At 40.9% G+C, this 27,646-nt stretch overlaps 1 protein-coding gene across 19 annotated transcripts in view; it reads left to right on the top strand.

Annotated features, from left to right (window-relative positions):
- The window catches only part of CREM (cAMP responsive element modulator), a 73,366-nt gene that overhangs the window by 25,206 nt on the left and 20,514 nt on the right, over positions 1-27,646 (top strand). For 7 of the 19 annotated variants that reach the window (XM_075997518.1, XM_012765664.2, XM_075997527.1 and 4 more), the window contains exons 4-6: positions 10,050-10,196; positions 14,496-14,593; positions 14,951-15,093. In XM_075997518.1, the coding sequence (XP_075853633.1) occupies positions 10,050-10,196; positions 14,496-14,593; positions 14,951-15,093 (388 nt within the window). Of the gene's footprint in view, positions 1-1,345; positions 1,651-9,782; positions 9,881-10,049; positions 10,197-14,495; positions 14,594-14,950; positions 15,094-27,646 lie in introns of those variants that run through there. The other 12 variants (XM_075997525.1, XM_075997522.1, XM_075997529.1 and 9 more) reach the window with 7 other exon arrangements.

Genomic DNA, 27,646 nt, shown 5'->3' with positions numbered 1-27,646 from the left:
AGTGTAAGATGGTTTCCCAGGCCTTTTGTGTTTGGAACTTTCTCGTTTTATTTTCTCTAAGGACTTGTTTACTGCTTTGTACTTAGAAAAAGCAACCTTAATTTATACATGGAGGCTGGGCCCGGTGGCTCACGCCTGTAATCCTAGCACTCTGGGAAGCTGAGATGGGTGGATCGCCCAAGGTCAGGAGTTCGAAACCAGCCTGAGCAAGAGCGAGACCCCGTCTCTACTAAAAAGTAGAAAGAAATTAATTGGCCAACTAATATATATAGAAAAAATTAGCTGGGCATAGTGGCGCATGCCTGTAGTCCCAGCTACTTGGGAGGTTGAGGCAGGAGGATAGCTTGAGCCCAGGAGTTGGAGGTTGCTGTGAGCTAGGCTGACGCCATGGCACTCACTCTAGCCTGGGCAACAAAGCCAGACTCTGTCTCAAAAAAAAAAAAAAAAAGTAGTGGTGTGAGATATTTTTAATATGATGCTTTATATTAGATTAAAAATTAATGTTTTTAATTTTCATGCATAGTTTTAAGTGTTAAGACTAATTATTTGATCTTTGCTTTCTTTACCTAAAAAATAGAAAATACTAATGTCATGAGATGATTTATGTGAAGCACAAGCACAGAGTTTGGCACACGGTTGATGTGCAATAAATGTTTGCATTTATCATTGTAGCAGCCTGCCTCAATCTTAACATGGTCGTAATTAGGCTTTTTTTCTTTTTCTTGAGACAGAGTCTCACTCTGTTGCCCATGCTAGAGTGCCATGGCATCAGCCTAGCTCACAGCAACCTCAAACTCCTGGGCTCAAGCGATCCTTCTGCCTCAGCCTCCTGAGTAGCTGGGACTACAGGCATGCGCCACCATGCCCGGCTAATTTTTTCTCTTTATATTTTTAGTTGTCCAGCTAATTTCTTTCGATTTTTTAAATATAGACAGGTTCTCGCTCTTGCTCAGGCTGGCCTCGAACTCCTGAGCTCAAACGATCCGCCCAGCTCGGCCTTCCAGAGTACTAGGATTACAGGCGTGAGCTACCATGCCCGGCCTACAGTACTCTTATTTTCTTGTTTTCAACCTTAAAATATTTGAAGTATCCTTTAAACACTTTTTCCCCTATAGAAGGGAACAGACTCTTTTGAGAATCCTGTCTTACTACACAGAAATCAAGATGGTTTTCAACTTCCTGCTTAGCCTGTTAGCGGATTTTCACCGTCGTCCTTGAAATTAAACTAGGTAATACAGAGATTTGATTTCTCGGGCAGCAGAGATCTGCTATATTGTGAATTCACATTTTTTATTCCTTTATGAAATGTCTTGGACGCAGGCCTGGCAGCTCTGTGACATTGCAGCTGTACTGTGACATCATAAACGCCATCGTCAGGGAACCTGGCTACGGATTGGAGCTAGTCTACTAGGTGCTCATCAAACGCTGTGTCACAACATTGTGAGGTTTTCCCAGTTACAAGTGTCATTATAGGATTTTTTTTTGAATTGCAAAGCCAAGGGAGGCTGTCGGTTGCATCATCGTAACTTATTTCTTCAGATTAACTACTGTCTATAGTGGCGTTTTCAGTGGATGTGGTGGCATCAGCATAATCTATGTTTCAGGCATCCTATAGAAGAGGATTATTCTTCAGGGGATCTGGAAAAAAAGGTAAATTACGTCTACTGTGAGTTCATCCTACACACTTTCAAAATTTCATAAAAATACATCCAGTTGATGTTTGTAATTTGTTTTTTGCGCAGTTCCCTTACTTGATTATTGGAATGTGATGAGTGTATTTGTAGCTCTTCCTATGATTTTCTTCCTCTCTTCATTTTAGGCTTTTCGCACAAATGTCTCCTCCTCTGAGCTGTCCGTAACAGAAATAGCTTCCGTCCACACTCCCCCTTCCTTGTCACTCTGGAGTCCCTCGTCCTGCTTTTATTTTTCTTTTGAGAATTGAGCACCACCTAAAATCATGTATTTGTTTCTTCTTCTAGTCTCTGTTTCCTTCTGATCTAGAAGGGCAGGGACTTTTCCTTGTTCGCTGCTCTATTGCCACTGTCTAGACTGGTCCACGTCAGGCTCCTGGTAGATATTTGTTCAGCGAAGGAAAGAATGAGTTAATTCACAAATGTGACATTCATATTTTAGTTCAAGTGAACTTCCCTTCATCTCCTTGTAAGTGTAGTGTCTTTTAGGAAAGACTTTTTAGCCAATTCCCTTCTGTTTCCAGAGCTTTTTGTTAGAACCCTGCTTGTTCTTTTATTACAAATAAAGTCACTGTAATATCTTTATAGATTCTTCTTTGTTAATGTTACTTGGATCTTTTATTTCCTGTCTGGGTTCTAACCCCATGATCAGTTTCATAATTCTCCTTGCCTGTTACATTTCTGCCTGGCTGCCATCACTTCAAACCCAGCCTGCCTGAAACTGAACCCATCACCTTACGAAAAGCACAAAGATGCTTCTTTATTGGCCCATTTTGGGGAACACTGTGCATGCAGTTGAATCATTGTCTTTGTTCTTTCTGTGCCATCTGTTTACAATACTTTGTGGGCAGCCATGTATTTAGTTGTACCCATGCAATCAGTATGATAATATAATATTGATGCTAAGATGTTAAGGGGAGGGAGCCATATGAATCTTTCTAAATGAATAATAATGGCAAAGCTTAACTTGTTACCTCTACCAGTGTAGTTACAGGGTTAATGCTAGTCGCTTACCAGTTTTGTGGCAAAAGGAGAGCGAATATAGAATGACGGTTCTCCAGATCTGAGGGCTTTCTTTAAAAGGATACGTGTGAATTCTAACTCTAGGATATGTCATTTTTGCAGGTTCTCAGCCTTCATTTTATTTTATTTTATTTTTTATTTATTTATTTATTTTATTTCGGCATATTATAAGGGTACAGATTTTAAGGTTTCGATAAATGCCCTTTCTCCCCCTACACTCAGCCTTCATTTTAGCAGTTTAGTGAAAGAGTTGTGTCATGAGCTTTTTTGCACTGCCCAGAGTTTGGATATAGGGAAATTTCATTGTAGTTTTAGAATAGAAATCATCTCCAGAATTGTAGGACTACACTTTGTGTTAGTAGGTACAGCTCCCTTTCCGTAGCAGGTATTGTTCACACTAAGCCATTTTTTTTTTTTTTTTTTTGAGACAGAGTCTCACTTTGTTGCCCAGGCTAGAGTGAGTGCCGTGGTGTCAGCCTAGCTCACAGCAACCTCAATCTCCTGGGCTCAAGCAATCCTCCTGCCTCAGCCTCCCGAGTAGCTGGGACTACAGGCATGTGCCACCATGCCCGGCTAATTTTTTCTATATATATTAGTTGGCCAATTAATTTCTTTCTATCTATAGTGGAGATGGGGTCTCACTCTTGTTCAGGCTGGTTTCGAACTCCTGACCTCAAGCAATCCGCCTGCCTCAGCCTCCCAGAGTGCTAGGATTACAGCCGTGCCGGCCCACACTAAGCCATTTTTGATAGAGCTATTGCTTAATAATTTACGCAAAAGATAGTTAAAGCAACTTAAACATGATTTGAACCTGTGAACCTTTGTCAACTTGTTTCTCAGTTCTTCAAAACAATCTAAAATTTTTGAAGCCAGAGCTTTTCCCCATAGAAAGTAAACGTGAGTGGTACCTGCCTTCTTGGTCCACAGGTCTAGTTAGTGAGAATACTTGTAGTGCTCTTGGATTTACCTCCTACGGTTTCAAGTTCATTGTCTCCAGAATCTGACTGTCTTTCTCTATGTTTTTTTTGTTTGTTTTTGTTGTTTTTTTATTATAGCATATTATGGGGGTACTGTTTTTTTTAAGTAAAACATTGAGAGCCACTGACAAGGTATCTCTTTGGGTTCCTTAATTGTAAAAAATAAAGTCTTGGCCCGACGCAGTGGCTCACGCCTGTAATCCCAGCACTCTGAGAAGCCGAGGAGGGCGAATCACTCAAGGTCAGGAGTTCGAGACCAGCCTAAGCAAGAGCGAGCCCAGTAGTTGGATGTTGCTGTGAGCTAGGCTGACGCCACAGCACTCTAGCCTGGGCAACAAAAGTGAGACTCTGTCTCAAAAAATAAAATAAAATAAAATAAAATAAAATAAAATAAAATAAAATAAAATAAAATAAAATAAAGAGGAAAGGAAATCAGGTATCTGTACCCTTCTTACTTTCCTCCAGCTGATCCGTGCCCACACTGGAAGGTAAAGGACAGTGCAATGGGACAGGTCACTGCATCTTCGGGCAAGTGAGGGCACAAGTCTGGTTGTAAAGTTTGTATCTCACTTTCCTGAACTGATGGGATGGAAGCCGGGCAGTCACGTTTTGTGTTTGTGTTAAAAATTTGGGGCCTTTTTTCCTTTTGTTTTATATAAGTTAAAAAAGTCTCATTTCTATTTCGCCTGTCCTAGGCACGCGCTGTCAGGGCCACTAAGTGTGGTGATTTGGCGGTGCTGCTGCGTTGGAGCTGAAATCTGTCTCTGCTCTCAAAGCTGACATTGAGGGGGTAGGGGCTACAGCAGCTGTTTTCCAAGTGTGGGACGCAGAACCCTGAGCGAGACCCTGAGGACCCTTTCAGGAAGTTTGCCGGGACAAAACTATTTTGGCAATCATGCTAAGATGTTACTTTCCTTTTTCTCTGTGTTGACGTTTGCACGGGTTGTGCAAAAGCAACGGCGTGTGTGTGTGTGTGTGATAAACTTTTGGTGGTGGCTTATCCCAAATCAAATTAGTGGCACCAAACTGTACTATCGTATTCTTCACTGCCATTCACTTGCAGTTAACTAAAAAAAAAAAAAAAAAGTCAGTTTCTCTTAAGACTAACCTTGATGAAGCAGTAAAAATTAAATTATCCACACTTGTAATCCTAACACTCTGGGAGGCCCAGGCAGGTGGATTGCTCAAGGTCAGGAGTTTGAAACCAGCCTGAGCAAGAGCGAGACCCCGTCTCTACTATAAATAGAAATTAATTGGCCAACTAAAAATATATATCCAGAAAAAATTAGCCGGGCATGGTGGCGCATGCCTGTAGTCCCAGCTACTTAGGAGGCTGAGGCAGGAGGATCGCTTGAGCCCAGGAGTCTGAGGTTGCTGTGAGCTAGGCTGATGCCACAGCACTCTAGCCTGGGCAACACAGTGAGACTCTGTTTCAAAAAAAAAAAAAAAATTTAAATTATCAATTGCATTAAATCTCAACCCTGAGTACATGTCTTAATATTCTGTGTCATGAAGTGGGATGTTCAGAAAAGGCATTTGTGCACTGTGCTGAAGAACCATGGTGTTCTTGAGGAAAAGCACTTGCGTTATTGTCTGAGTGGAAGGCAAACCAGCTGGGTGTTTTTCCACAGGACATCGTTTTTTCGCAAAAGAATGACTAATTGCCAAACTATGGCTATTCAAACTTGACATTTTCTCCAAAACAAATGAAGTGAGCCCGTGACTTCAAAGAAAACAACTGACAGCGTTTGTTGTCAATGATATAATTCAAGCTTGTAAGCCAAAAATTTGAATTTTGGAAAACCTGCTTCTGCCCTTGTGAGCTTGGCAATACTTATAGAACTTTCTGATGAGGTTGGTGGTGATTTAGCGAATGTGGCAGTGTGTCATGAAATGTATCAGTATTTGGAAGATCTACTTAGCTCAGAGAACCAATATTTTCCGAAATGACTACTCCCTGATGTTACAAAGTTTTGCATGTGTAAAAGATCCATCCAAAGTCCAAAATGGATAAGTGCATTTTAATGTAAGTGATATGATTTCAGATTCCACATCGAAACTTATCTTTATGAAACATCCACTTGGCCAAGGTTGGTGGTTTATGCCTGTAATCCCAGCACTTTGGGAGGCCAAGGTGGGAGGATCACTTGAGGCCAGGAGTTCAAGACCAGCCTGGGCAACATAGTGAGACCCCGCCTCTACAAAAAATAAAAAGATTAGCTGGGCATGGTGGGGCAAGCCTGTAGTCCTGTCTTCATGGGAGGTTGAGGCAGGGGGATTACTTGACCCCAAGAGTTCAAGGTTATAGTGAGGTATGATTGCACTGCAGCACTCCAGCCCGGCAACAGAGTGAGACCTGGTCTCTAAAAACAAAACAAAACAATAACATCAATAAAAAAGAAAAACAACTACTTGTCAGGCATGTGTGATCATGCTGGTAGCCCCAGCACTTTGGGAAGCTGAGGTCAGAGGATTGCTTGAGGCCAGAAGTTTGAGATCAGCCTGGGTAACATAGCAAGACCCCCATCTCTACAAAAAAATAAAAAAATTGTCTGGGTGTGGTGACACGTGTCTGTAGTCCCAGATGCTTCGGAGGCTGAAGCAGGAGGGTCGCTTGAGCCCAGGAGTTGGAGGTTGCTGTGAGCTATGATCGAACCACTGCACTCTAGCCCAGGCAACAGAGTGAGACCCTATCTCAAAAAAAGAAAGAAAGAAAGAGAGAGAGAGAGAGAGAGAGAGAGAGAGAGGGAGGGAGGGAGGGAGGGAGGAAGGAAGGAAGGAAGGAAGGAAGGAAGGAAGGAAGGAAGGAAGGAAGGAAGGAAGGAAGGAAGGAAGGAAGGAAGAGAAAATATATAAAAAAAGAAACCATCTGTTGAGTTTTGGTGTAGTATCAAAAAAGAATATTCAGGTTTTTCCAAAGAAGCTATTATAATACTCCTGTCTTTTCTAATCACATATATGTGTGAGGCCCAAATTTTCTTAATATATCAACTAAAACAACAGACTGCAACAGATTCAGTACAGAAGTAGACATGAGAATCTAGCTGTCTTCAGTGAAACCAGACATTAAAAGAATTTGTAAAAATGTAAAATGATGAAAATGATGCCATTCTTCTAATTAAATATTTTTTGTTTTGAAAATAATTCTTTTTTTTTTTTTTTTTTTTTGAGATGGAGTCTCACTCTCTTGCTTGGGCTAGAGTGCCAGCAACCTAAGTGATCCTCCTGCCTCAGCCTCCCAAGTAGCTGGGACTACAGGCAAGCTCCACTGTGCCTGGCTAATTTTTTCTATTTTAAGTTGTTTTGGCTAATTTCTTTCTATTTATAGTAGAGACAGAGTCTTACTCAGGCTGGTCTCAAACTTGTAAGCTCAAGCAATCCTCCCGCCTCAGCCTCCCCGAGTGCTAGGATTACAGGTGTGAGCTGCCCCGTCCGGCCGAAAATAATTAGTTTTCATAAAATATTATTTATGTTAGCATATAATAGATTCATTGTTATTATTTTTAAATGAGTTACTATTTTAAAAATTTCTCAGTTTTAGTGTCTAACATGGTAAACATCAACAGATTATAGTGGTGTGCTAAAACTGGCTTGTGCTGGCTTGTGACAGCCGATTGTGTACATACTTTCCCAGAGTTGTGTGCTGTGTCATCCATTGGTAGCTTGACATCAGCCATAAGAGGAATGTTCACACCCCAACCATCAGCAAAAGCTACCAATCAGGGTTGCCTCTCCCAAGATCTGGTTATTAAAATGTTTATCAGCAGGCCGGGCACGGTGGCTCACGCCTGTAATCCTAGCATTCTGGGAGGCTGAGGTGGGCAATCACTCGAGGTCAGGAGTTCGAAACCAGCCTGAGCAAGAGCGAGACCCCGTCTCTACCATAAATAGAAAGAAATTAATTGGCCAACTAATATATATAGAAAAAATCAGCCAGGCATGGTGGCGCATGCCTGTAGTCCCAGCTACTCAAGAGGCTGAGGCATGAGGATCGCTTGAGTCCAGGAGATTGAGGTTGCTGTGAGTTAGGCTGACGCCACGGTACTCACTCTATATATATTAGTTGGCCAATTAATTAATTTCTATTTATGGTAGAGACAGGGTCTCGCTCTTGTTAAGGCTGGTTTTGAACTCCTGACCTCCAGCAATCTGCCGCCTTGGCCTCCCAGAGTGTTAGGATTATAGGCATGAGCCACCACGCCCGGCCTGTTGTTTTGTTTTTTGAGACATACTCTCATCTGTCACCTAAACTAGAGTGTCCTGTAGTCAGCCTAGCTCACAGCAACCTCAGACTCCTGGGCTCAAGCAATACTCCTGCCTCAGCCTCCCGAGTAGCTGGGACTACAGGTGCACACCAAGATGCCTGGCTGATTTTTCTAATTTTATTAGAGACGGGGTCTCGCTGAGCTCAAGCCATCCTCCCACCTCGGCCTCCAATCCAGTGCTTTTTTTACTTCTTTTTTTTTTTTTTGAGACAGAGTCCCGCTTTGTTACCCAGGTTAGAGTGAGTGCCGTGGCGTCAGCCTAGCACACAGCAACCTCAAACTCTTGGGCTCAAGCGATCCTCCTGCCTCAGCCTTCCGAGTAGCTGGGACTACAGGCATGCGCCACCATGCCTTGCTAATTTTTTCTATATATATTAGTTGGCCAATTAATATCTTTCTATTTATAGTAGAGACGGGGTCTCGCTCTTGTTCAGGCTGGCTTCGAACTCCTGACCTCGAGCAATCCGCCCGCCTCGGCCTCCCAGAGTGCTAGGATTACAGGCGTGAGCCACTGCGCCTGGCCAATCCAGTGCTTTTTAACTTGTAGCTGTTAAATCTACTGGTTCCATAGGAGGTGGACTTTTTCTTTTCCCTGAAACTCTTTTAAGGTGAACAATAATACTCTAGGGGTAAGCGGGCTGAATGTGCCCCTTGGGCCGCGTATTGGTTTCCTCTGCCCTGGTTTCTCGCTTTCTGTCCAGCTGTTATCCAGGTTCAGATCAAGGCCTGGTCCAAGCTCTGACTTTTGCACAAAGCCTTCCCTTGTCATTCAGGCCCGTCCTGATCTTTCTATTCTGTACTCCTGTGACATTCAAGGCTATAAAATGGAGCAGTTAGTTCTATACGGTTTGATGTGCTGTTGTTTTTTAGGTGTCAGTTTTATTAATTCTTTCTACCCGGGTGTACCTAAGACAGTGCTCAACACATAGGTTCTCTTGCAGGGGTAAAAGATGTTTAACTTTTGGATGGCCAGAGAAGTTTGCTTTCCAAGGGAAGAACAATGTCAATAAATCTTCCAGTGATTTGTTATAAACCCAGTTTCTAATCATTCTTTTGAAGGATTAGTCTAAGTAGATTGAAAATCATTGGTGTTCCTTAAAGTGAGGTCACACACAGAGACTTCCTTCAAAAACTGTTTTAGACCCTGTGGTTCTGCTACCACTCGTAACAGAAACCGGGGGTTTGTTTCATTTCCAAGGTCTTAGTTTTGAGTAAGTCATAGTGAATAGTGAATCTTAGTAACATGAGGCGAAGTTTCCAAAATTATACTAACTTACAGGACAGAGTTGCTTGCTAGTGAGAAAATTGAGCAGGTTTTGAGTGCAGGGGAGTAGAGTAGAGGTATTATTTTTTTTACTGTCTGTTGAAAGTTCTCGAAGTTGGTGGGGGAATGGCTCTTCTCTCTGCCCAGGCTAAGTGACAGTTGTGGCCCTTTCTCTGGAGGGTGCTTCTAGAGGAGATGAAAAGACTTCGGAGACCTCACCAGCTCCGAGGCATGTGCTCTTTTTGGATCAGAGACACTAAGGGCTTGAAGGGTGCTGGAATTTCTTTGGCCTGTGATGATTAGGGTATAAAAGCAGCTGCGATGTTTATCAGTACAGAGAAAAGCATCCACTCAGCCCTAGACTAATGACTAGAGTATCACATGTCAAACGTTTCAGTTACTGAAAAATAATTCACCATATTTAAGTTCTACCTCCACTTTCTCTTAAGAAGTTAGAGAGGGTAGTTTATACTCTGGCCTAAAAAAGGCCTCACTGTTAGGAGCCGTGAGGTCGTAGTGAGGTAGTTTAACTGCTTTGGAACTTCGTGCTTAGAACATTCTCAGCCAACGAAGCATGGGCATGGGAGTGAGGAGCATGTGTTCTTTCATATCTATCACATCAGAGAATGACTGTTCCAGGACAGTAACCACCTCCTAATGGTAAGTACCCCGGGCTCGTTTGTCATTTCTCAGAAGCAGGAAAAAGAAAAGAGAAACAGGCCAGTCATCGTAGTAAGTGGTATTTCTGAAGAATAAACAAAAACAACCAAAAAAAAAAAAAAAAAAAAGAAGGTCCAGCTTTAATCCTCAATGCCGATCATTTTTGCAGGTTTCTGTAGCTGGATCAGGCACCGGAAGAGGCTCCCCTGCTGTAACTCTAGTGCAGTTACCTTCGGGCCAAACTGTACATGTCCAGGGAGTAATTCAGACACCACAGCCATCGGTCATTCAGTCACCACAAATACAAACTGTTCAGGTTAGCTTCCTCCCTGGGTCATTTGTCCTTGACTTTCTCAAGCCTTTTTTTTTTTTTTTTTAATTTTATTTTACTACTTCATTTTTCATCATTTTGTCTTTATGCAGCTTTTATGCTCAAATCTTTTTATTAGATATTTGGGAGAATTTCTTTTTTAAGTATCAAGTGCATCGTGCTCTGCTTGGCACGTAGATTTGACGTGAGTTGCAATTTTGTGCAATTTTGTTATCGGTTCTTACTTTGCAGAATGGGTGGTCGTCCGATGGGCAGTTCCTGTCTTCTTCAAGTTGTTCTTTACTCAAAATCCGATTTATTTAGCCAGGCTCCCCAGTGGTGCTCAAAAATATGTGAAGGGTTCTTTGGAGAAGATGTCTGATAAACACAGTAATATAAAGATTATTATAGTAGCGATGCTGTTCTCATGAATACTCACATGAGTGAGTATTCCCATGAGGTAGACAGAAGCATAAGTTTATTTTAAATTCAGTATATATAATCTCTAGAAAGTAAAATGACATTCTTGCCACTTTGGTGTTATGTTTGTATGTCATATATCTCAGATGATGCCTTGGCTTTTGTAGACAGGATTATTATTGTGGTTGTGACTCAGAGCTGTATTTTATTAGTCATTATTTTCAAGGTTGGTCATCAACCTTTGACATATCTTGAAGGTAAAGCAATTTTTTCATCAATAGATGTAAATTATTAAGCAGGCATTTTTTAAAGCATACTTTTCTTTTTGAATTTAGTTCTGTTCTTTTTTTTTTTTTTTTTTGAGACAGAGTCTCACTTTGTTGCCCAGGCTAGAGTGAGTGCCGTGGGGTCAGCCTAGCTCACAGCAACCTCAGACTCCTGGGCTCAAGCAATCCTCCTGCCTCAGCCTCCCGAGTAGCTGAGACTACAGGCATGTGCCACCATGCCCGGCTAATTTTTTTTGTATATGTATTTTTAGTTGCTCAATTAATTTCTTTCTATTTTTAGTAGAGATGGGGTCTCGCTCAGGCTGGTTTCGAACTCCTGACCTCAAGCAATCTGCCTGCCTCGGCCTCCCAGAGTGCTAGGATTACAGGCGTGAGCCACCATGCTCAGCCTAGTTCTATTCTTTTTTGAGGTCAGTTTGTCATTATCTTTTTTTTAAAAAATATTGTTATATTTCGTTTCTCTTTTTTTCTTTTTTACCACCCAATCTTACAAGTAAAAGTCATTATCTTTTTTTTTTTTTAGTTGACCAATTAATTTCTTTGTATTTTTAGTAGAGACAGGGTCTCGCTCTTGCTCAGGCTGGTTTGGAACTCCTGACCTTGCTCGATCTGCCCGCCTCGGCCTCCCAGAGTGCTAAGATTACAGGTGTGAGCCACCACACTTGACCAAGTCATTATCTTTTTTTTTTTTTTTTTTGAGACAGAGTCTCACTCTGTTGCCAGGGCTAGAGTGCTGTGGTGTCAGCCTAGCTCACAGCAACCCCAAATTCCCAGGCTCAAGCAATCCTTCTGCCTCAGCCTCCTGAGTAGCTGGGACTACAGGCATGCGCCACCATGCCCGGCTAATTTTTTCTATATATATTAGTTGGCCAATTAATTTCTTTCTATTTATAATAGAGATGGGGGTCTGGCTCTTGCTCAGGCTGGTTTTGAACTCCTGACCTTGAGTGATCCTCCCGCCTCAGCCTCCCAGAGTGCTAGGATTACAACGTGAGCCACTGCACTGAGCCAAGTCATTATCTTTTAAATGCTGTAATTATTTGAACCTAATCAGTGACCCCCCCCAAAAAAAAAAAATCTGTGAGGACAGTAGAGGTACACCTGCTCAGTCTTGTCCTTTCCTTTGTGTTTGAGTATAGTTGATCACAGAATAAGGAGGAGGACAGCAACGTGATGTTTGAAGTGAGCAGTCCGCATATATTAAAAGCTTCGTTATCAGCCAGGCGCGGTGGCTCACGCCTGTAATCCTAGCACTCTGGGAGGCCGAGGCTGGCGGATTGCTCGAGGTCAGGAGTTCAAAACCAGCCTGAGCAAGAGCGAGACCCCGTCTCTACCAAAATATAGAAAGAAATTAATTGACCAACTAAAAATATATATACAAAAAAAATTAGCCGGGCATGGTGGCGCATGCCTGTAGTCCCAGCTACTCGGGAGGCTGAGGCAGGAGGATTGCTTGAGCCCAGGAGTCTGAGGTTGCTGTTAGCCAGGCTGACGCCACGGCACTCACTCTAGCCTGGGCAAGAAAGTGAGACTCTGTCTCAAAAAAAAAGCTTTGTTATCTTTGTAGGATGCTTATCTTTTCCTGTGTTGCTCCAAAAGAATAAGAATAATTCTTATCGGCCGGGCGCTGTGGCTCACGCCTGTAATCCTAGCTCTTGGGAGGCCGAGGCGGGCGGATTGCTCAAGGTCAGGAGTTCAAAACCAGCCTGAGGGCCGGGCGCTGCTGTGGCTCACGCCTGTAATCCTAGCACTCTGGGAGGCCGAGGCGGGCGGATTGCTCAAGGTCAGGAGTTCAAAACCAGCCTGAGCAAGAGCGAGACCCCGTCTCTACCAAAATATAGAAAGAAATTAATTGACCAACTAAAAATATATATACAAAAAAAATTAGCCGGGCATGGTGGCGCATGCCTGTAGTCCCAGCTACTCAGGAGGCTGAGGCAGAAGGATCACTCAAGCCCAGGAGTTTGAGGTTGCTGTGAGCTAGGCTGACGCCACGGCACTCACTCTAGCCTGGGCAACAAAGCGAGACTCTGTCTCAAAAAAAAAAAAAAGAATAATTCTTATCCTTGTCTTTTTTCTTTTCTTTTTTGGTGATGACCCTTGATTCCAAGAGTTTCTAACTCTTTCTGACACTAATTGTAAAACAAGAAAATCTTCCCACTCACTTTCTTGTATTATGAATTTTATTGGGGTGCAGATAGTTCTACTTAGGTCTCCTTCTCATCCCTTTTTTTGGTCTTCCAGACCGGATCTACTTAGTTTTAACTTGACTGGTATTGCAAGAAAGTATTATCTTATATTCAATGGCCTTTTCGTGTTTTTGGATTTTGTTAAATGAACGATTCAGTTGTCTTTGTAAAGATAGGGGCCGGTGGATCTTGTCTTAGAATTCCTGCCTGCTAGACGATGGACAAGTCACTTCATCTGTCTGCATGAACTTGAGTTTTCACCTCTCTAAAATGGGAAAAATCATAGCCCGCCTCACGTAAGAGAGTTGCTGTGACTATAGGACAGATGTGTGAAAGACCAGTGGAAAGTGATAAGTAATTGGTGGTGATAATATGATTCTCTGATGCAATAACACTTTTTTCCAGTAAGTTCTTTTTGTTGAGTGTGTGCTCGTGTGTGGGGTACCCATGGGGTACCCAGAGACGCATAGCCTTGCGTAGGTGAATTGTTACACACATCCGTGTGCTTGGAGAAGTATATATTCTTGCTTGCATTGTTGATATTTTAATAAGCTCTTTTGATTTTGCCCAAATCAATCTCCTATGTAATGACAATACGAAGTAAAGTGAGCTTTGTAAACTTCACCTATGCTAAACCCTCAAACTTAAATAACTGAATATATTGACAAAAGTCATGTTGTGGAAGAGATTATTTTAGTTTTCCGGACTTTCTTTAATAATCAAATTAGTGTATTATGGCTTGATTTGAAAATGAAATCATGCTTAAAACTCTGATCTTTCTTTTTTTTATTTATTTTTATTTTTTTTTTCTTTTACCTAGATTCCAAAAACATAAACCAAAGCATGATCTTTCTTTTAAGGGGAAATTCCTTATCTGGACCTTCAAGATCCACCACCATCAAGCCCTAACCTACTTTCTATAATATAAACCCTGACTTTCACCAGGCTCATTTACTGACCTGGTTATCTTCCTTCTTTGGGCCCGTCTGATGGCCAGCAGTGAAGACCCGGCTCAAGTCAGCTGTGATAGCTGCGATCTAACTCGCTTGATCTCTCCCTGCTGGCTCTGCAGGCCACTTCCAGGTTTAGGATCTTGGGTCTTGTATATTTCACGTTTCATCCTTTCCTGTGACGCCTCGTGTGACATCCCAGCTACTCTTGCCATTGCATTTCTGCAGCATCATCTGTTCCCTTACGTGTTTTCCAGCTCAGATGTTTGTGTCTGTGCCTCGTCTCCCCAGCCAGGCGGTGAGCTGCTCTGGTGCAGGTTCACTGTGTCACGCTGCTTGGTGGCCGCCAACAGCACCTGGCTCAGTGCTGCACACTTGCGCCCTTGACCACCGTTTTTTTTGAATGAGGGAGAAGATCGTATATTTTTATGATGCATTTTAGAAAATCTTGTATTATAGGTAGCAACAATTGCAGAGACAGATGAGTCTGCAGAATCAGAAGGTGTAATTGATTCTCATAAACGTAGAGAAATCCTTTCACGAAGACCCTCTTATAGGTAAGTTAATTAAGTTTCCTACGGTCATGGCACCTTTTTCCAAAAAAGGTAGAATAATTGTGCATCAAACCGATGCTTCCTTTAAAGCAGGGGTCCTCAAACTTTTTAAACAGGGGGCCAGTTCACTGTCCCTCGGACCATTGGAGAGTGTGCATTGTGGGCCCGGGACGAGTCGGCTGCTAAGCAGGACAGGCAGTGGCGGCAAAAACTCCCAGAGGGCCGGATGAATGTGCTAGGAGTACACCCCGCATGCATGTGGCCCACGGGCCCTAGTTTGAGGACGCCTGCTTCAAAGCTCTTCTGCTTTAAGTCTCATTCGTATGTCTTCGCGACTTACGTTGTTAAATTATATTTTAGAAAAATACTGAATGAAATTTCCTCGGATGTGCCTGGTGTTCCCAAGATTGAAGAAGAAAAGTCAGAGGAAGAAGGAACCCCACCTAACATCGCTACCATGGCAGTACCGACTAGCATATATCAGACTAGCACGGGGCAATACAGTATGTATGCTGCAATTCCATACGATAACGGTGCTAGCTTTAAGTCTCCTCTAGTTAAGTTGAAGCAACTCGGGTTTGAGCATTAAATTGTTCCACTTTCAGATGCATCATTAATACCTAAACTGTGTATCCTAGAATGGAAAGTGCATGTTAAAGAAGCGAGAGATTTGTACTGATCAGCTGTCGTGTAGACTTTTGAAAAGTAAAAATTTTTATTGCTGAATCTCAAAGACAACTTTGGTCTGCAGTTGTGAGGAGCTGGGGAAAAAAAATAAGAAAAATAAATTTTTTCTAATAAAAAATTTTATTAAAAAAATAAGTAAAAAGAGAAAACTCTGGGGTAAACATTTAAAAAGGGTTTCTCCTATTTATATGTTTATATGAATCTCTAGTAAACGTTTAAGACTTTGTTTTTGTTGTCTTTATGATGCAAGATATAATGTCTGTATTTTATTCTTGTTGGCTTTTGTTACCAACAATTACATATTATACTTACTAATCTAAAAGAGGTCCATGTGTTTTCTAAACTGTGTTTTAAATGTAATTCTGTTTTCACTACTCTCTACTGTGTTAATTTGTGCTGCAGTTTTTCCTAAAAGAGAATGGACAAATAATTTCATTTTTAAAACTACAGCAATTGAATAGATCATTTTATTTGAAATTTACGCACTGAAAGCTGTAAATAAACAGATACATTCACATTTAGTCTTGTGCATTTTAATGAACTGTTAATTCTGTGCTTTTTGCTCTAATTAAAGCACTAATTTTTTTCCCAAATCATGATGGTTTGATAGTTTTACATAAAAATAGTAAAAAAACAACAACAACAAAAGATAACAAAGAGCTAGAAATAAAAGAAAAAGGTGGGGGGAAGGACAAGGAAAAAAAAGCTACTTAAGTATTAGAATATTTATGATATTAAATACTGTTTTAGTCCAAATAAGATGGTAAGATGTCTACAATAATAAGATTGTAGACATATGCTGTTTTTCCTTTAAAAAGTAGCAATACCTAGAAAAAAAAATCCTAATACCTGGCTAGTAAAACAAGCTATAATCATTAATATTTGGGAAGACTTTATATGGTCATTCGTTTTTTTGGAGTTTCTTAGAGATTTTCCTATAGTAGTAGTGGATTTGCAGTCTTAAACAAATTCTCCTTTGGTTATTTGGGCAGTCTCCGACTCTGATACCTGGTAGAACTGGGGTGTAGCTTGTTCATAGCTTCTACAGTTCACTGACATGTCCAAAGTCAATGTTAGGAAAAGAAAACTCCCAGGCCAGGCGTGGTGGCTCACGCCTGTAATCCCAGCACTCTGGGAGGCCGAGGCAGGCGGATTGCTCGAGGTCAGGAGTTCGAAACCAGGCAGAGCAAGAGCGAGACCCTGTCTCTACTATAAATAGAAAGAAATTAATTGGTCAACTAAAAATATATAGAAAAAATTAGCCGGCCATGGTGGCGCATGCCTGTAGTCCCAGCTACTCGGGAGGCTGAGGCAGGAGGATCGCTTGAGCCCAGGAGATTGAGGTTGCTGTGAGCTAGGCTGATGCCACGGCACTCACTCCAGCCTGGGCAACAAAGTGAGACTCTTGTCTCAAAAAAAAAAAAAAAAAAAGGAAAAGAAAACTCCCTACTTGTCTGTAAGAAATAGACCTTGAGGTTTACACTGTCATTTCTCTTTTATTCTCTCGCTTGTTTATATGCTTTTTTGTCTGGCCCACTGGGAACATATGGTGGTTTCTGGAACTGTAGGTCCAAGTTTGCCAGCGGGTGTGCGTCTGCGGGCCAGCAGGCAGGTCACACGAGTGCCAGCCAGCCCCTCAAGGCCCTGAGCAGCTCCATGCATGTATCCAGTGGGCTGTCCACCTGTTACCGTTTGCTGTTTGCGCCATGATAGGGAAACGGTTGGAAATGACTAACGAAATAATTCCTTAAAGTTTTGGGGACGATCTAAGATGCTGTCACCTTAACATTTCTCTGGCATATCCTAATGCTGCTTAGGAATTCTGAATAAGCAGTGTTGCTTTTTATAAGGGCAGTGGAGGCTGTGTGTTGATTTGCTTAGATTATGGCTAAAAATTTGAAATTGTGAACACATTAGGGGTTGAGTGATTGTTGAAGCTGTAGACCAGGGGTCCTCAAGCTTTTTAAACAGGGGGCCAGTTCACTGTCCATCAGACCATTGGAGGGCCGGACTATAGTTTAAAAAACACTATGAATAGGCCGGGCGCGGTTGCTCACGCCTGTAATCCTAGCACTCTGGGAGGCCGAGGCGGGAGGATTGCTCGAGGTCAGGAGTTCGAAACCAGCCTGAGCAAGAGCAAGACCCCATCTCTACTATAAGTAGAAAGAAATTAATTGGCCAACTAATATATCCATAGAAAAAATTAGCCGGGCATGGTGGCGCTACTCGGGAGGCTGAGGCAGGAGGATCGCTTGAGCCCAGGAATTTGAGGTTGCTGTGAGCTAGGCTGACGCCACAGCACTCTAGCCTGGGCAACAAAGTGAGACTCTGTCTCAAAAAAAAAAACTATGAACAAACTCCTATGCACACTGCACATATCTTATTTTGAAGTAAAAAAACAAACGAGCAAAAAACACCCGCATGTGGCCTGCAGGCTGTACTTTGAGGATGCCTGCTTTATTTTTTTTTTTTCATTAAAACAAGTATTCTATTTTTGTTTTAATATTTCATTTGCATTTGCTTCATTTACCTTTTTTTTTTTTTAATTTTTAGCGTATTATGGGAGTACAAGTGTTAAGGTTACATATATTGCCATGCCCTTCCCCCTCGAGTAAGAGCTTCAAGCGTGTCCATCCCCCAAACATTGCACATCTTACTCGTTGTGGTTGTATACACCCATCCCCTCCTCCCCCCTCCCACCTTCCCGACACCAGATAAATGTTACTCCTATATGTCCACTTAGGTGTTGGTCCGCTAATACCAATTTGCTGGTGAGTACATGTGGTGCTTGTTTTTCCATTCTTGAGATACTTCACTTAGTAGAATGGGTTCCAGCTCTATCCAGGAATATACAAGAGGTGCTATATCACTGTTGTTTCTTAAAGCTGAGTAGTACTCCATGATACCACATTTTATTAATCCACTCATGAATTGATGGGCACTTGGGTTGTTTCCACAGCTTTGCAATTGTGAATTGTGCTGCTATAAACATTCGAGTGCAGGTGTCTTTTTCATAAAGTGACTTTTGATCTTTTGGGTAGATGCCCAGTAGTGGAATTGCTGGATCAAATGGTAGATCTATTTGTATCGCTTTGAGGTATCTGCATATTGCTTTCCACAGAGGCTGAACTAATTTGCAGTCCCACCAGCCGTGTAGGAGTGTTCCTCTCTCTCCGCATCCACGCCAGCATTTGTTGTTTGGGGACTTTTTGGTAAAGGCCAGTCTCACTGGAGTTAAGTGATATGTCACTGTGGTTTTGATTTGCGTTTCCCTGATGATTAGAGATGTTGGGCAGGACGCCTGCTTGGGACAGCGTGGAGAAGGAACTCTGCTTCTGCCGTTTGCGAACTCGATGATCAGATTGGATCATCGTTATTGAATTTGCATACCAGGTTTTAGTCTTTCAAGTGGGACTACATTGCCAAGCTCTGGGGTTAGTGTGAAGATAAAGGAGAGAACAAGTAAAAGTAGAGGGAAAGGCATGCTGCTATTGACATGAAACAGACAAGGGAGAGCGCTCTGGCAGAGTCTCATTCGTGTTCATTGAACTTTTCCCTCCAACCAGCTCCAAAGCCTTCATTCCTGGGGCCTTTGGGGTCTGCCGGCAGCAGGGGCTGGACGCTGACCCTCACTCTGTGTGTATTTTGGGGACAGGAGGAGGAGAGTCAGGAGTTCTGGTTGAGAACTAGAAAACTGCATGTTTTGGACATTAATCTCTTGGCCATAAGAGGTCATAAGGAGTCACGGACTTGCTTCTTACTTAGGTTTCTTAATTGGGGTCTGTACAGTATGATCCTGGAAATTCTTTTAATGGGAAATTGTAGTTGTTCTGTGTGTGCATCTGCAGGTAAAAATCGCCATTTATTGGTTCACACAAAGTGGTATTGCCTTTGTTAAAAATGCATTTCGGGGCCGGGTGCGGTGGCTCACACCTATAATCCTAGCATTTTGGGAGGCTGAGGTAGGAGGATCACTGGAGGTCAGGAGTTCGAGACCAGCTTGAGCAAGAACAGGACCCCGTCTCTACAAAAAATTGAAAAATTAGCTGGGTGTGGTGGCATGTGCCTACAGTCCCAGCTTCTTGGGAGGCTGAGGCAAGAGGATTGCTTGAGCCCAGGAGTTTGAGGTTTCAGTGAGCTATGACGACAACATTGCACTTTAGCCCAAGTGACAGAACGGAACCCTGTCTTAAAAAAAAAAGTACATTTTTGGAACATTTAATGACACTTGCTTATGCATATAATTCATTTGAGAAGTGAACATTAACATTTAAACTTTTTAGAAGACATGTACTTTAATTGGAGGGTAAATATATATTTATACAAACACAAGATCCATTTTTATTAATCCTATTTCTTACTGGAGTAACTTAACAGATATTAATATTTTAATGTTATATCTAAATATCTAGCAATAGAAATGATTACTGGTATCCTTTGGTTTTCAGAATAGAGGAGTTTATTTTAGTAGAATTTCTGGAGATTCTTCTGTGTATTTTTTTTTTTTTTTTGAGATCCTTTCATAACCTTTTGTTATAAAAACTTTTGTAGCTTTAATTCTTTCTTCAACTTTTATCCATGGATGACTTTCCTCCAAAGTTTGCTTTTATTTTGTTTTGTCAAAGATTATTATTTTATTGGCCGGGCGCAGTGGCTGATGCCTCTAATCCTAGCACTTTGGGAGGACAAGGCAGGAGGATTGCTTGAGCTCAGGACTTTGAGACCAGCCTGAGCAAGAGCGAGATCCCGTCTCTATCAAAAATAGAAAGAAGTTAATTGGACAGCTAAAAATATATAGAAAAAATTAGCTGGGCATGGTGGCACATGTCTGTAGTCCCAGCTACTATGGAGGCTGAGGCAGGAGGATCACTTGAGCCCAGGAGTTTGAGGTTGCTGTGAGCTAGGCTGACGCCACAGCACTCTAGCCCAGGCAACAGAGTGAGACTCTGTCTCAAAAAAAAAAAAGATTATTATTTTATTTACTTTTAATTTGGTATAATGAGTTAGCTGCTGTGAAAAAAGAAAAAGAACCAAATGTGTGTCAAAGTTGAAGAAATGAAATAAAGTATACTTAGGTTTTCCCATATACAAGCAGTTACTTTTTATTTATTTTTGAGACAGAGTCTTGCTCTGTCACCCAGGCCAGAGTGCCATGAAGTCAGCCTAGCTCACAGCAACCTCAAACTCCTAGGTTCAAGGGATCTTCCTGCCTCAGCCTCCCTAGTAGCTGGGGCTATAGGCTTGCGCCACCAGGCTTGGCTAAGTTTTTCTATTTTTAGGAGAAATGGGCTCTGGCTCTTGTTCAGGCTGTTCTTGAACTCCTGAGCTCAAGTGCTGGTCCTGCCTCAGCCTCCCAGAGTACTAGGATTACAGGCGTCAGCCAACTGTGCCCAGCCAAGCAGTTACATTTTTAATAGTTGAAAGGTATTTGACATAGTTGGCCTTAGTATTTCAACTTATTTTTTATGGCAAAAACTATGAAGTGAAAGTTGGAATGGGCTACTCCCTGGGGGGTAGGAAAAATAACTTAGAATAGGCAGGAATTCATTATTACAATACCAAGTAAATGAGCTATATCTGCAAAACCTTCACTGGAAGTACAGGTCTTAGTGATAGGTATGCTTCATAATAGTTAAGTGATTCTGGTCAAAGAAAATCTATTTTGTCTCAGGAGCATATATTTGAAAGATGGCACTTGAGATAGACTTAGAAAAGAATGTTACTTGCTGCATAAGACATTTAAGATATGCATTAAATGAATGAATTTGTAAAAACAACTAAAGAAAAAATGTTTGAAGTTTCTTAATTCATTAAATTTTCTCTTAAGACAGAGTTTTTTTTAATCTCCCACCCTCCTATGCCCAACCTCTTCCCTTACCAATTAATTGGTATATCAATACCAATTGGACTATCACCCAAGACTTCAAGTTTTTGTTTTTCTAAATGTCTCTTGTTTCTGCTTGCTCCTACTTTATTTTATTAGGAACCTTACTAGAATGAGTCTCTATTAACTCATCTTTACTGGAATGCTTATACACTGAAGGTAAGTGGTCAATACAAAATTCACCATCGTGAAAAGATAAATGTGAACTTTGTGGACTGTTTAAAGAATTCAGAATTCTCAGGAGACTCATGAATAAACCAATTCCATTTCTTCATAAAGGGAATTGGCATATGATAGGCTTACACGTTCTAGAGTAAACACAGTTGCATTTTTTTTTTTTTTGAGACAGTCTCACTCTGTTGCCTGGGCTAGAGTGCCATGGCATCAGCCCAGCTCACAGCAACCTCCAACTCCTGGTCTCAAGCAATCCTCCTGCCTCAGCCTCCCGAGTAGCTGGGACTACAGGCATGTGCCACCATGCCTAGCTAATTTTTTCTATATATTTTTTTTTAGTTAGCCAATTAATTTTTTTCTATTTATAGTAGAGACGGGGTCTCCCTCTTGCTTAGGCTGGTTTCGAACTCCGGACCTTGAGGGATCCTCCCGCCTGGGCCTCCCAGACTGCCAGGGATTACAGGCGTGAGCCACCGTGCCCGGCCATTTTTTATTCTTTTTTTTTTTTTTTTTTTTTTGAGACAGAGTCTCGCTTTCTTGCCTAGGCTAGAGTGAGTGCCGTGGCGTCAGCCTAGCTCACAGCAACCTCAAACTCCTGGGCTCAAGCCATCCTCCTGCCTCAGCCTCCCGAGTAGCTGGGACTACAGGCACGAGCCACCATGCCCGGCTGATTTTTTTTTATATTATATATATTAGTTGGCCAATTAATTTCTTTCTATTTTTATGGTAGAGACGGGGTCTCGCTCAGGCTGGTTTTGAACTCCTGACCTTGAGCAATCCGCCCGCCTCGGCCTCCCAGAGTGCTAGGATTACAGGCGTGAGCCACCGTGCCCGGCCATTTTTTATTCTTAATAGTGGCTTTATTTACTTTTCCCCAAGGTAATGGTTACAAAATTATTACGACTTAATGTAAATCTGGCTTTTTAACTTTGGTGTTGCTATTCTCATCATGCTATAATGATGTTGCTATTCTCATCATGCTATATCCTTTTGCTGTATTCACCTCTTGGTTTTTAAGGCACAGATACTCGTAGTTTCTCTTTTGTGGTCACTGTTTGAATTTAAACCTGAGAATTCATTGGAACAAGAGTCCATCTGCTGTTCTCTTTAAAGTTAATGTAGTGAGATTTCATTTATGAATATTCTGATTGCAGTTTGGAATTAGGGTCATTTTAAATATAATTAATTAAATATTTATGTTTACAAATTTTTTTTTTTTTTTTTTGAAACAGAGTCTCGCTTTGTTGCCCAGGCCAGAGTGAGTGCCGTGGCATCAGCCTAGCTCACAGCAACCTCAAACTCCTGGGCTCAAGCGATCCTCCTGCCTCAGCCTCCCGAGTAGCTGGGACTACAGGCATGCGCCACCATGCCTGGCTAATTTTTTCTATATATATTAGTTGGCCAATTAATTTATTTCTATTTATAGTAGAGATGGGGTCTCGCTCTTGCTCAGGCTGGTTTCGAACTCCTGACCTTGAGCAATCCTCCCACCTTGGCCTTCCAGACTGCTAGGACTACAGGTGTGAGCCACTGCGCTCAACCTCAGCACAATTTTGTGTGCCAGGAATTTTTTTAGAATTTATTGCTCAGAAAATACCATCCTGGTTACCATGTTAATATGGTAAGTTGGATGGTAGAGAAACCATACTTGGGTTAATGTTGATTTGCAACTAATATTATGACTATAAAAGAATGTATATAAAGATGTTTCTAATAACTAGCTAAAATGAAGTTAGTAAAAATATATTTAGTAAACTAATGAATTATACTCCATCTAGACAAGATCTTTCTTAATTTAAGGTCATTGTGTCCAACATTCAACCAGTAGGTGTTTAGTGACCTACTGAATTATGCGATATAGCATACTTGAGACTTTAGCAAAAAAAAAAAAAAATTGTTTACATAGCTACTAGAGCAATTACAACAACAGAGCCTAACCCCCACCCACCACTACTCTAAGCAGATAGCATTACCAGCAGGCTTGAATCAATTAATAATGGAAACTGAAGTAGAATTTAATTGATCCACCTCTTCCATTTTAATTCCTTTAGATTATTTGATGAAACGATTTTATTTTTTATTTTGTGTAATGTTTTTAAGAATTCTTACAAGTGGAAAGAAGTATACACATTGTCTAAAATTAAAAGGCACTTTTTCGGCCAGGCGTGGTGGCTCATGCCTGTAATCCTAGCACTCTGGGAGGCCGAGGCAGGCGGATCGCTCAAGATCATGGGTTTGAAACCAGCCTCAGCAAGAGTGAGACTTCGTCTCTACTGAAAAATAGAAATAAACAAATTAGCCAACTAAAAATATATAGAGAAAATTAGCCGGGCATGGTGACTCATGCCTGTAGACCCAGCTACTCGGGAGGCTGAGGCAGGAGGATCGCTTGAGCTCAGGAGTTTGAGGTTGCTGTGAGTAGGCTGATGCCACGGCACTATAGCCTGGGTAAAAGAGTGAGACTCTGTCTCAAAAAAAAAAAAAAAGAAAAAAAAGAAAAAAAAAAGGCACTTTTTCTGCTGCTTGAGTACCAATTAATATTCATAGACCGTATGAATATGGGCTCTTCATCATTGCCAGCAAAAATGTATGCAGTCGTGGGTGTCAACCTTTATTCCTCACTTGCATGTGTCAGACTAGAAAAGGATTCATTCATAAAGCTTAGGTTCCCAGGGTTAAAATTAGTGGGAAATAGAAAGGTATTTTATTTTGATTGGTCACTAATGGCCTTGATATGGCCCCATCATTTTATTTCAAAATGATAAGCCAGATATGATCTCTGGGATTTGTTTTGAAATATTCCATTTAAAAAAAGGGGGGAGGGTGAGTGGGCAGGGGAAATGGATGACCAAAAGATTCTCTCTACTTTTAGGTTTGTTGGAAATTTTTCATAGTAAGTTTTTATGAAAATGTAACTAGTTTACATGGAAATATAATTAGCTAAAATAGAACATGTGTCTAAAGTCATGCAATTAATCTTACCTTATTTTTTTTTTACTGTTTAATTTATCTTGATTTATGTTGATTGAAAACACATGTTATGCTAGCCTTAAATATTTTGAAACCCAGTAAGTTTCTTTCTCCAATCTTTGAATACACACGGGCACATACAAAGCCTATTTCCAGGATCCTCAAGCATTGGGAACCCTTGTTTATTGTTAAATAAAAGAGAACATTTTCAATGGGGAAGTCCTTTGTCACTTGACAACACCACAATCAAAAGCACTTTGGTATGAAAAATGAAAGCTAGGCTAAAGTGTCAGACTGGTTAGAATAAGAGTTTCCCCCTAGAACCAATTTGTGTGTGTGTGTGTGTGTGTGTGTGTGTTTACTTAGCTTTTGTTTTCCACATCTAATTACATAATGACTTCACCAGAAAGTAAAATGACGAGAGAAGCAGATTCTTGGTATTTCAGCTGGCCACAGTTTGAAAGCAACAAAGTTTTGGTTGGGACAATGGGGAAGCATTACTGAAAAAGAAAAAAAAAAAACAGTAAAACAGAAAAAAAAAAAAAAAAGGAAATAAGAAAAGCAAAAACAAAGTAAGAAGAGAAAAAAGAAAGATCTTTGTCATCTACCTATTTAGTGGGTCTTACCTTGGAGGAAACTACTCTCACCTGAGATCAACCAGTCCAAAAGCTCGATAATTGTATTGGTGTTGAAAAATTAAGCTCTGTGATTGGGATTTGAAAACATAACCTCATGTAACTCTTCTAGATTCACAAGTGGCTCAAGTTGTTTATAATAGTCTGCCATGAGGGAAGTGATAGCCATTTATTCATTTATTTATTGGGTGGCTGCTTGGCACTAGGCTCTGTGCTTCTAGTACATTGTGGTTATTTATACCAACTGGGGCTGTTCTCTCTAAAGTGCTGTTTCTGTGACATCAAACTCATTATCAACTGAAAATACACATTTAAATATATGACAACATATAAAATGCACTAATGTCCAGCCATGAAGAGCCAAGAAAGCAGTATCTCTTGCCTTTTTCATACTTCTCTCGTAAGAAGTTAGATCTCTCCCAAACCCTTTTATCGTGAGGGCTGAATCCTGAGACCCACGAATCTTGGAAGAGCTGTGGTTTAAAAATATGCTGTTTTGAAAATGTGTATGGAATATAATAGTCTAGATGAGCCAGACAAAGTGATAATTACACCAGGGTTTCTCAACCTCAGCGCTGTTGACATTCTGTAACTGATTCTTCAGTTTATGTCAGACCGACTCCAAGAGTGGCTTGTTGGTAAACTAAAACACAGAGACTGCGTCTGGGTTGAAATCTTTTTAAAAATGTTAATCCACCTTTCCGTGTTAGGCAGCAGAACCTTAAATGAACTGCAGACTCGTTGTTATTCTTTCCATAGTTCTGATGGGTTTGTCTATCAGGTTATCACGTAAATGGTCTTTTGCTTAGATGCCATTAAAAATGTTTGGGAATGACTTGCAAATACTCAGAGTATATTTTAAACACTACTCCAACGTTCTTGTAAGACATTAACATTGATTTATAGGTGTTGTGTTATTCTGATGATGTGGTTTTTAAATCTTCATTATGAAGTCTAGTTAACTATGTTCATAGGTGATTTTTTTTTTTCAAAACAGTATTGGTTCCACTTAATATCTACTGTTTAAACTTTATATCAAAGTACACAGACCCCTCAGATATTTTAAACAGTACTTATTTGTCTATTAGAGTGAAATTTTAAAACAAAACATTTGACCAATTATTCTTTTGAAACTTCAAGCTAAATTTTAAATAAATGCTGGCAAGTCTAAGCATTTAGAGGACGTCTACCTCATATTTGTCACCATTAGCTGTAGTTATTTAAGACACTTGGTAGAGGTAAATATTGTAGCACAATCCTTTCCATAGAGTTTAAGGACCTTTCTGGCTTAACATTTTATATTTCAGGATATATATTCTCCTGATGTAGTCAAAACGGTAAAGGGTACAATTTTATAGACTTAAGGTTAAGACCAAAATATGATATATATATATATATGTGTGTGTATATATATATATATAATATATATTTCTTTAAAAGCTACTTTCTTTTGATAACTTAGGAAAGCAGTTAGCTGAAATAAAGGTACAAATTCATTGTAATTGTGATACTCGATGGCAATTTCACTGACCATTTCTTTTCTTTTCTTTTTTTTTTTTTTTGGAGACAGAGTCTCACTTTGTTGCCCAGGCTAGAGTGAGTGCCGTGGCGTCAGCCTAGCTCACAGCAACCTCCAACTCCTGGGCTCAAGTGATCCTCCTGCCTCAGCCTCCCGAGTAGCTGGGACTACGGGCATGCGCCACCACGCCCGGCTAATTTTTTCTATGTATATTAGTTGGCCAATTAATTTCTTTCTATATTTTTAGTAGAGACAGGGGTCTCGCTCTTGCTCAGGTTGGTCTCGAACTCCTGAACTCAAACGATCCACCCGCCTCGGCCTCTCAGAGAGCTAGGATTACAGGCGTGAGCCACTGCACCCGGGCAACCATTTCTTAAATGTTCAAAGAATGTGGTTTATAACTAAAAACATCTGAGAGAATGGAGAAGACCAGGAGGCTGGACTCTCTCCACGTCTGTTTGCTTCTCTACTCTTCCTCTTACACAAGTTAGTTGGGCCGGGCGCAGGGGCTCACGCCTGTAATCCTAGCACTCTGGGAGGCCAAGGCGGGAGGATCACTCAAGGTCAGGAGTTCGAAACCAGCCTGAGCAAGATCAAGACCCGTCTCTACTAAAAATAGAAAGAAATTAATTGGACAACTAAAAATATATATAAAAAACTAGCCGGGCATGGTGGCACATGCCTGTAGTCCCAGCTATCTGGAGGCTGAGGCAGGAGGATCACTTGAGCCCAGGAGTTGGAGGTTGCTGTGAGCTAGGCTGACGCCATGGCACTCTAGCCCAGGCAACAGAGTGAGACTCTGTCTCAAAAAATAAATATATACATATATATATATACACACACACATATATATTTATATTGATGGCACTGATCTAAAATAAAAAAGCAGCTAACATTAAAAAAAAGAATAAAAATTAATTAAAAACAAATAAAGTAATAAAAAAATAAATAATAAATAAATAATTTAGTTGGATGGGTGCTAATGAGGAGGAAAACTCCACGGGCTCTGTGAATTTCAAATGATTCTGAATATGAAATATTTTCCAGTGTGTATGAATTTTTTTAGTGTATTGTCTCGTGTCCCTTCATCAATTCAGCCTAGAAAATGAGGGTAACTTGAGAATGGAGAAGCCATGGTAATAAACAGACCTAGAGTATATTCTTCCGATATGGGGTTATGCAAAAAT

This window comes from Microcebus murinus, chromosome 25 (genome assembly GCF_040939455.1).
Source record: "Microcebus murinus isolate Inina chromosome 25, M.murinus_Inina_mat1.0, whole genome shotgun sequence".
In the NCBI taxonomy this organism is placed as follows: Eukaryota; Metazoa; Chordata; class Mammalia; order Primates; family Cheirogaleidae; genus Microcebus; species Microcebus murinus.
This window is presented reverse-complemented; position numbering and strand designations above follow the sequence as displayed.